The sequence below is a fragment of the Propithecus coquereli genome, unplaced genomic scaffold (assembly GCF_000956105.1).
Source record: "Propithecus coquereli isolate 6110/MARCELLA unplaced genomic scaffold, Pcoq_1.0 Scaffold478, whole genome shotgun sequence".
NCBI classification, from domain to species: Eukaryota; Metazoa; Chordata; class Mammalia; order Primates; family Indriidae; genus Propithecus; species Propithecus coquereli.
The window spans coordinates 577,178-586,985 of NW_012150596.1; the positions used below are offsets into that span (position 1 = coordinate 577,178).

General features: G+C 47.1%; 1 protein-coding gene across 3 annotated transcripts in view; it reads left to right on the top strand.

Moving 5' to 3' along the window:
- FHL1 (four and a half LIM domains 1) overlaps positions 1–9,393 on the top strand; it is a 57,503-nt gene extending 48,110 nt beyond the window's left edge. For 2 of the 3 annotated variants that reach the window (XM_012655479.1, XM_012655478.1), the window contains 5 exons: positions 4,451–4,632; positions 5,057–5,231; positions 5,821–5,990; positions 6,483–6,669; positions 7,862–9,393. In XM_012655479.1, the coding sequence (XP_012510933.1) occupies positions 4,477–4,632; positions 5,057–5,231; positions 5,821–5,990; positions 6,483–6,669; positions 7,862–8,016 (843 nt within the window). In that variant the 5' untranslated portion in view covers positions 4,451–4,476 and the 3' untranslated portion in view covers positions 8,017–9,393. Of the gene's footprint in view, positions 1–4,450; positions 4,633–5,056; positions 5,232–5,820; positions 5,991–6,482; positions 6,670–7,245; positions 7,446–7,861 lie in introns of all 3 variants that reach the window. The other variant, XM_012655480.1, reaches the window with a different exon arrangement.
- Positions 9,394–9,808: the final 415 nt, after the last annotated feature.

Consider the following 9,808-nt stretch of genomic DNA (forward strand, 5'->3'; position numbering starts at 1 on the left):
TCTAAGTAAGTTTCTAAAATTTCTTTTATTAAGTATATTTTATAATAACGGTTTTTGTCTTAGAAAATCAGGGGACAGCTCCCATGACCCTAAGGTGTAGGTTAGACTTCAGCACCTGAGGGTCATGTGAGATGGTTTTTAAAATCAGGAAATAGCATTCTGTATTGCATCAGGGTTCATAGGTCCAAGAAAGCAGAGGAGAATAGTTCCATGAACGAGAGAGAAGTCCTTACAGAAAGGAAATCAGTATTGCCCTGAAATGGGCTTCATATGGCCAAAATAGAGGCTCAGATCATTGGATCCGAATCCATTTTTAGTGACCATCCACATACTAAAGTTTTAGAAGCTTGGTGGTGGGGACTTATCTGTCACCCAACAGGCATATACTGAGTGATTCCTGTGTAGAAGCCCTGGATTAGGTACCTGGAGCACCTAGTGTATTAGCAGAATTGTCTATGATAGAGAAATCTTACTGTTATGTACAAGTGAGAACTACACTGAGACGAGATGTTAATATCCTAGGGCAAACGTGTCCTCGACAAAGACAGGCGACAAAGACAGGCGGTGAGGGAAGAAGCATTGTAATTATATGTAGCAAATGTTTCATTTGATGATGGATGACATGCCATTTCCCAGATAACAGCAGTAGGTTAGGGCGAACATATCTGCAAGTGTGGGAAGGTTGAAAGGCTTCACATTTCATGTACTTAGAAATAGTTAAGGGGATAGAAAAACTATTCCCTGAAAGAGCCCAAAAGAAGAGGTGAAATGCATTTTTCTCTATTCTCTCATCATTTCTAACAGAGGAAAAGAAAGGAAAGGAAAGGCTTCTTTCTCCTCATGAAGTCAAAGCTTAACTGTAGCTCAAACACATGTGAGCTGCAACTCAGGATATTTGCATATCCGTCCCAGCATTGTCATTTAAAAGCTGGTTTCTTGGAGTTGTTAACCTCTTTGAATATCAGTGATAGCAAAATGTTTTGGTCATGCAAAGTTGTGGTATGGTTGGTATCTTGCCAGTAAGAACGTGTTACTCCAGCTTCATCCTAAGCACGCTGTGTGAGGGTTTGAAAGAGTTTTGTACCAAATAATCATAAAGTTAGAAAAACATGAGGTGAGCTAATTCAGATTGCTCAAAGTTCCACTTAATTAGTTTTATTCAAAAAAAGTATTAAAGTTCATGAATGTGACATACACATTGTTAACATACTTTATTTCCAGCCTGTTTACTTATTAGGCAATAAAGCCAACATTCCTAGAAGTGCCTATTTTATCGTGACTATTAAATGTTTCCACACACATAAAAAGAGTCAAGTCAGCTGTCGAAATCAATTCTAAAACAATATGCCCTTTGAAATGTATTTCTCCATCTGGATTCAGACTCTGGGTTTAAGTATACAGTGGTAGGGAATATAAGGTGACCCTGGATTTTTCATACTACAGAATGAAAAAATAGTATCTCCTAAAACTGGGGCTCAAAAATACCCAGAGATGAGACTCTTTTCATTGGTACTTGGGGTTGATTCATTTAATTTTCCTTTTGCTTGGTTTAAGACCCTGTACTATAGGAACGATGCAGTAGTGAGCAGCTTCATTGAATGATATTTTCAACGCACTTTGGTACTTACATGTTCATTGGTGAGCCATGGATTATTTCATCATCTGGATGCCTAGAAACTCTGAGTGAGTCGTGTTCTAGAACTATGAAAGTAACCAATGAGCAACGTGGCATTGGTAACCTAGCAGTTCAGAAAGTATGTTGCTTTAAACTGGAAAAGGCTTGGCACGTAAGATCTCTCAGGTACTGTGAACTGCAGTGCAGTTTTCCTTCTCTTCAAAACCTCTAAATACCTCTGACTGGGATTCATTGTGTTTTCTAGTGTTGTTTCTTTTGTATGACACTAATACCTATTATTTTTACTGTAAAGCTGGGACTCAAATATCAAGAGGTGGGACTCCTCTTAGGTGGGACTCTGTATAGTACTTTAATATAGAAATATTTGGTATCCATTTCTGCTTTGAAAGATACTAAAAGTGAGTGACACTGAAATAAATAGGTTCAAAATTGTATCCTAAATAGAGGGATTTTCAAATATGGTCAAAAAGGTAGTCTCTGAAAGGCTAAACCAGCCATGGTTACTAGCCACGCAGTAAGCCAGTGCTGTCGAATCTTAAAAATTCTCTTTTCCTACCAAATGGCATTTAGGATCCACTGATAATTTAATTTCCTGGCATTTACTGTTCCTGGAGATTTATTTGGTTTTTTAACTCAGCTCTTCACAAGAAAGTAAATGTTTGTTGAGGGCAGCAATCTCAATGTGGCAAAGCTAAGACAGGGATTTTATGTGACACAGGAAAGACCAGCAAGAACGGATTAAGGAGAGTGATTTTCCACATGTCCCTGGGACAGTACTTTGCTCTGTAGACAGGGAGGCTAAAGGCAGTTTAAAAGTGCCTTACATAAACAGCGAATAGTTCAAGGAGGCAGGCCCCGAGTTCATTGTTTCTAACTCAGTTACATAAGGGAACATTCCAGCTTGCTTTTTAGGGAAAAGTGCAAGTTAAGAGCCATTGGTCTTGGTAGGTCTCTTAACTGTGACACAACTGTCCCAAGCAACTGTCTTGCCAAGTCTCTGGAGATGGGGGGGGGCGTCTGTGTGTGTGTCATGAGGAGGCAGAAGGTGCCGTGGCCTGTTCAGTGGCCTGATGTCCCTTGTTTGGAGGCTGGCTTCAGGCACTGATGGGGGTTCTGAGTGAGGGTTCAACAGCCTTTGCCCAGGCGGGTGCTGAGACGCAGGGTGTGGTTTCCTTAGCTCACTCTCTGCTATTTGGTTGCCCATGGCAACAGGATCCAAACAACTTGTACATGTGTTTGTATATAAAAAAAAAAAAAAACTGGGAATGGAACCCAAAGCGGGAGTTTGGGACTGTTCAGTGAGTGGAAGAGCTGTGGTGAGTACCGGGCAACTGCTCCTTTCTTTTCCCTCTTTCTTTCTGTCTAAATTACACCCTGGATGTTTGCTAGCACAAGAGCCATGTTTGTGGATGTTTGAAAAAATAGCCTCAGTTCTTGTGTTTCCTGCACAGATGAAATAATTGCTGTTTATTTACCCGTGTAAATTTCTTTTTCAGGGGGAAAAGAACAAATTAGCATATGTTTAAGGAAGTTGAGAGCTAATAGAAACTCACTTTTTGGTGGCAGGATTCCGTAGGAAATGACTTGGCAGAGGGGGCCACAGAGCGCCTTAGCAGTGCTTGGATTGCAGGCATGTTGTCTAGGGCACAGCCCGGGACGGAGTTGGGGAGGGAATAGGATTGTTCCTAAGAAGGGAATGGAATGGATTCTTGGACTAATCAGCTTAGCACTTTTTAAAAGTCATTTTTTTCCAGATTATACTTGAAAATTGCCATTTTTAAAATAGCAAAAGTCCCAAATGGTAACTCTTCTGTGAATACATTGATCCTTGCTTGCTTGACCCAAGGGGGATTTGATTTTGGTCGCAAAACCACACATCCCTGTGACAAATAATTCCCAGTTGTGAAACTTGCCTGTACCAACGGAGAATACCATTTTTAGAAATTTTCTGTTGCTATATTGCTCAGGCCTCAAGTCAGTAAACTATCTTGGACAAAACTCTTTAGGGTCTATTCAGGGATTAAACACTTTTCTGCCAGATTTCAAGTAAATGTAAACATTTTAAACAAATGAACGAGGCTTGCTTTTGTGCCTAGTGTGGTGTAGAGTGGGCTGTTTTTTTCAGATGACTAGAATTTTATGGATAGGAACGTGGGGCCTCCAGAGAACACTGTCCCCTCTAAAAAGCCACGGAGGAAAAGGCAAAAGCCGGCAGGAAGGCATCCGGCTTGCAAGGAGGTGGGCGCCCACCTCCTTCTCTGGCTCCGGTGCTGCCCGGCCTGCCCACGCACGGCCGCCTTCCCCTGAGGAGCTGCTGCTGCAGACGGGCGCCTGCCTTCCCGCCACCCCTTCGAGCCTCTGCTCCGCGCTCTTCCTTTGTGTAAAACAATTTCTTCTTTCCTGCCTGTTCCATCATGCCCTTTCACTCCTTCAGGTCACTGTTCACAGTGACCGTACCTCCCGGAATCCCTGTCTGTCGACCCCAGCCAACACAAGCCTGGATCCAGCTGTCCCCCTCGCTGCTCTTTGCAGATCAGCAAGGTGGTATGTCTGAGCAGGGCTTTCTGCCATCTCCACAGGGAGTCATTGGCCATTGGCCTTCTGGCCCCAAGGGGCACTTTCTTCATAGCAAAGTGTCTGTTGTCTTGGTGCCTGGTGGCCAGCTGGGCTGAAAGGGAAGCTGGGCCCTGGTCCCCAGACCTCTGAGGACTTTCTGGGCCACACGCAGCATTGCACAGGTGCCTCTGGGAGCCACCACGGCAGGGCGCTCGGGCGTTTCCGGTGCTCATTTGTTTTGCCTACTTGCCCCCACAGGCCCCACCAGCTACAAGGTAGGCACTATGGCTGAGAAGTTCAATTGCCACTATTGCCGGGAAGCCTTGCAAGGGAAGAAATACGTGCAAAAGGATGGCCACCACTGCTGCCTGAAGTGCTTTGACAAGTTCTGCGCCAACACCTGCGTGGAATGCCGCAAGCCCATCGGTGCGGACGCCAAGGTAACAGCGTCCCCACATGCCCATGGGCAGTCTGGGCTTCGGAGTGTAGTTTGCCCACAACTGTGACAGCAACTGCCTGCCTTTATGATTTGCCCCATCCCCACAGCCACCTTGAAGAAGCCTCCTGCAGCCCCCAAGCCATAGTGTCCCTAGCAGTTTAACGAGGGCCTGGACTAAATGGGTGCTGGACCTTACCAGCTCTTTTGGTTGTGCTCTAAATATTTCAGGAATTGTGAGGTTTTTTATCCTCACCTCGGTGTCCTCTTGTTACTCATAAGAACAGTCACCTGGGGCACCCCCAGGTGTAAGGAATGGCTGTGTCATTTCAGTAGCCAGGCCCGGGGAGTCAGCCTGATGGGAGGGCTGCTGCCACTGTCCCCCGGCGCCCCTCACGGCCGCCTACCCCCTTCTGTTTGGTTTCCAGGAAGTGCACTATAAGAACCGCTTCTGGCATGACACCTGCTTCCGCTGTGCCAAGTGCCTGCACCCCTTGGCCAATGAGACTTTTGTGGCCAAGGACAGCAAGATCTTCTGCAACAACTGCGCCACTCGGGAGGATTCCCCCAAGTGCAAGGGGTGCTTCAAGGCCATCGTGGCAGGTACTGCCTCCCCCTACCCCGGGCTGCCAGGGAGGAGGCCCTGAGGGAGACGCGGGCTTGCTTGTCACGGTGGGGCTAACGTTGCTGTGAGCTGCTTTGAGATTTTAGCATATATATGTACACATATACATACATGTATATATGCGTACACATATATGCTCGCACACACGCACACACTCGGAGACTAAAGAACACTGGCGACAACAGCCTGTGGCAAGACAATGAAGTGAACAGTATGTAGCGCTTTCTCATTTGGGTGTAGTAAGTGATCAAAGCATGCTTCTTCCTCAGGGTGGGATTCTGGGCCAGGCAGTCCCCAATTTAATCTCTGAGTGCACGCAGGGTGTAGAGGTGGGGGAGTGGGGAATCAGCCATTGAAGCCCAAAATAGTGATGCTGGAGTCCCCGCCCATGACAGAATCCCGGGTTGGCACAACCTCAAGTAGGACGTGGGTAGGTTAGTTGGAGGCATGAGGCCAGTAACTGCAGGGCCTGCATCCCTTCACCTCCAGAGGGTCTGGGAGGGGAGCCCAGTGGATGCAGCCCCCTGCAGAGCCTGTCAGTGGGGCTATCGATTGCTTTCCCTGCAGGAGATCAAAATGTGGAGTACAAGGGGTCCGTCTGGCACAAAGACTGCTTCACCTGCAGCAACTGCAAGCAAGTCATTGGGACTGGAAGCTTCTTCCCTAAAGGGGAGAACTTCTACTGCGTGACTTGCCACGAGACCAAGTTTGCCAAGCATTGCGTGAAGTGCAACAAGGTACGTTTTCCAGGGAGTTCTGTGTTGACCATTGTTTCTAGAAGTGTTTGACAGTTTGCAGAGCACTTGCACACACACTATCCCATTCCATCCTCACGACAGCCCTGTGACGTAGGAATTATTATTCTCGTTTTACAGATGAGGAGACTGGGATTACAAAGCAGTGCCGCAGCCGAGTCAGGCTGTCGGTGTGCCCGCTCACTCCAGTGGCGCGGGTGGCTCGCACTGTGCTCTGAGCCAGGCAGCCCAGGCTCTAGGGGCCTGCCTCTGCCACTTAGTTCCTGCGTAACGTCGCAGAGGGGCTCGCCTTCTCCGAGCCTTGGTGTCTTCATCTGTAAAGTGGGGATAATAATAGCCCCTGCCTCCCATGGCTGTTGTGGAGATTAAATGAGATATTGTATACCAAAGCGCCCAGCACGGTGCCTGGCACGTAGTAGGCATTCAACAAAATGGTTGTTGAATCTGAATCCGGTGCTACACTTCCTGGTCTAGGCCATCACATCTGGAGGAATCACTTACCAGGATCAGCCCTGGCATGCCGATTGCTTTGTGTGTGTTACCTGCTCTAAGAAGCTGGCTGGGCAGCGTTTCACCGCTGTGGAGGACCAGTATTACTGCGTGGATTGCTACAAGAACTTTGTGGCCAAGAAGTGTGCTGGATGCAAGAACCCCATCACTGGTAGGCTAAAGAGTCCTTGCTAAGTCTGCCAGGCTAGGTTTTACGCATGGTATCCATCTCTCATTTTCCTATGTCGTCGGTTTCATCCACAAAGGCTCCCAAAGAATGCCCTTCTCTCCCTGCCATTGTGGTCCCAAAGGCCCCCCCAAGTGCTTGGATTTGTCCCCCAGGCCAGGCTAGCCTTTGCAATACAGAACACTTCCTGACTACTGCTGACTAACTTAACAGTGCCGAGTTCACGAGCCTGAGACCCACAGCCACACTGTCACTGCGCAAGGGATTCTGCGGGGGCGGGGATGGGAGGAGGGTGGAAATGGCGTGGGGAGGAGAGGGAGGGCGGCTGGAGAGCGATAACCTGGGATCATAACACCCCGTAGCTGAAAGCTAGTTCAGAGGTGCCTTTTGGCAGGTTTTTTTTCCCTTTTTTTTTTTTTTGCGATCAGCAAAGCTAATCACGTCATTCCTCATCTCGCGGCCGCGGTCCACGTGCCCTGGGCCCTTTCCCCTGCCTCCAATTTTCCCATCTCCCCGGGGAGCCTTGAAATGTACATTTGAGAAGACTTTTGCCATCCTCAGGGAAAAGGACTGTGTCAAGAGTGAGCCACCCAGTCTCTAAAGCTAGGAAGCCCCCAGTGTGCCACGGGAAACGCTTGCCTCTCACCCTGTTTCCCAGCGCCAACCTCCGGGGCAGGCATCCGGGTGGAGAGAGGACTTGTCCCTCGTGGGTGGTGGTTCTTTATAGAAAAAATCGAAGCTTAGCAGCTCCTCGAGGCCCGGTAAGTGCACACCCCACGAACAGCCCAAGTTTGCCTCCTGGTGGCCACTTTGATGCCATGGTCCTGACCTAAATCAAAGAAACTGGTTATGCTGGGAGGTCGGTGCGCGTCACAGGGCAGTAGCGCGGTGGCATGGGAACGTGGGGTCTTTAAATCAGGGAAGCCCTTGGCTGAGCTCCGGCATCTTCTCAGGTTCTGGAGAGCTGTAGCAGGGTCGCGGCGGCGTGGGGGACAGTGGCAGCGTGGGGGACCGTGCACGATGGAGCAGAGGCGGGGGCTGGGAGCCAGGCAGACACTGGCTCTGTGTGCTTGTCGATCTGTGAACGGGGCACGTCGTCATTTTATCTCTCTGAATCACGACTTCCTCACCTGTATTCATTCAGCTGTCTCTCTTGTTTTCTTTTGTTTTTTCCCAGGGTTTGGTAAAGGCTCCAGTGTGGTGGCCTATGAAGGACAATCCTGGCACGACTACTGCTTCCACTGCAAAAAGTGCTCCGTGAATCTAGCCAACAAGCGCTTTGTTTTCCATGAGGAGCAAGTGTATTGCCCCGACTGTGCCAAAAAGCTGTAAACTGACAGGGGCTCCTGTCCTGTAAAATGGCATTGCAGTCTTGTTCTCTGTGTCCTTATGCTCTGCCCTACACCATCTATAGGGGAAGAGTGGTCTTTCACCTCTTTAAAGTTGCTCCTTCTTTCTTTTATCCCATTTTACAGTATTATTCAAATAAGGGCACACAGTTGGTCATACTAGGATTTAGCAAAAAGCAACCCTGCAGCAAAGTTAATTTCTCTCCAGCTGCAGTTAAAAAACGAAAACTTAGATAGATTGACTCTTCTGCATGTTTCTCATAGAGCAGAAAAGTGCTAACCATTTAGCCACTTAGTGATGTAAGCAAGAAGCATAAGAGATAAAGCCCCCACTGAGATGCCTTTCGTGGCTCAGCTGGGACCCACCGTGTAGTCACACGACACGCAAGAGTTGCAGCGGCTGCTCCAACTCACTGTTCACCCTCTTCTGTGAGCAGAAAAGAACTTACTGACGTGCATGGTTTAACTTCCTCGTGAAAACTCTTACCTTCCTTCTGTTCTTTTGTGCTTTTAAATGACTAACACGAATTTCCAGAAAATTAACATTTGAACTTAGCTGTCATTCTAAACTGACCTTTCCCCTGTACTAACTTTTGATTTCCACGTGTGGCATGTTTTCTGAGCGTTCCTACTTTAAAGCATGGAACGTGCAGGTGGTATGGAAAGTGTAGGCAGATCTGAGAAAAACGAGCCTGTTTCAGAGGAACATCGTCACAGAGGATACTTTCGGAAGCTTAACAAAACTAATCCTGCTGTCCTTTCTATTGTTTTTAATCAATATTTTTCGTTTTAATCAATAGCAGAATATTTTATGGGTTTGGAAACTTGCATGAAAATCTTCTAGCCCCCCTCAGACGTTCCTGCAGTGTTGAAATTCATACTACACAAGTAACCGTAAAACTCTAGAGGTGTAGCTGAGCAGGCGCCAGGGCTATCATCAGCATGGATCTGACATTTCAAAACAGTGACTCGTTGAATCCCTTGTAACATAGTAGTTGCCTGCTCTTTGTTCATGTGTTAACGAGGACTGTTAAGTCCCTTCTCTTGTGATTCCTAGGACTTTCCTCAAGAGCTTAGCTGGATCTCTGGGGGAGTGGGGAGGCCACCATCCTCACAGGCAGAACCGGATTCCACCTACTGCTTACCTGAAATGCAGGATCACCTACTTACTGTATTCTACGTTATTATATTACATAGTATAATGAGACAATATCAAAAGTAAACATGTAATGACAATACGTATTAACATTCTTGTAGGTGTGGTTATAGAAGCTGATGCCTCATTTCTACATTTTGTCATTAGCTATTATCATCTAATGTTTCCGTGTATCCTTACAGAAATAAAGCAGCAAATAAATAATTTGCCTCCTGTCTTTTAATTCTGCCCAGTAGAATACTATAAGGTGATAGTACTCACCAGAAAACTGAGTACTAACTAGTACTAACCCAGAAAACTGAGTGACTTTTTTCCTTTAAAAATATACTCAGTCCAGTGCAATTGCATGGAGCATAGGAATTACAAACAAACCAAACCTGTAAAACCTTTTGGTCCAGTTAAAGAAAAAAAAAAAAGCAAAACAGAAACTACTCTGGCCCAAAATAGCATTTCCTAGGTTTTCACATCGCTGGAAAGGGATGAATTGATTTTCTTGGGCCAGGATGGTGGGGATTGGGGAGAGAATCCCAGACGAAGCGTGTCACTGAGAAGCCATCTTGGCCCATTTGGTTGGGTGCCTCCTCATTGCCCCCTCCCCTGGTGCCCTCTGGAGCCCAGG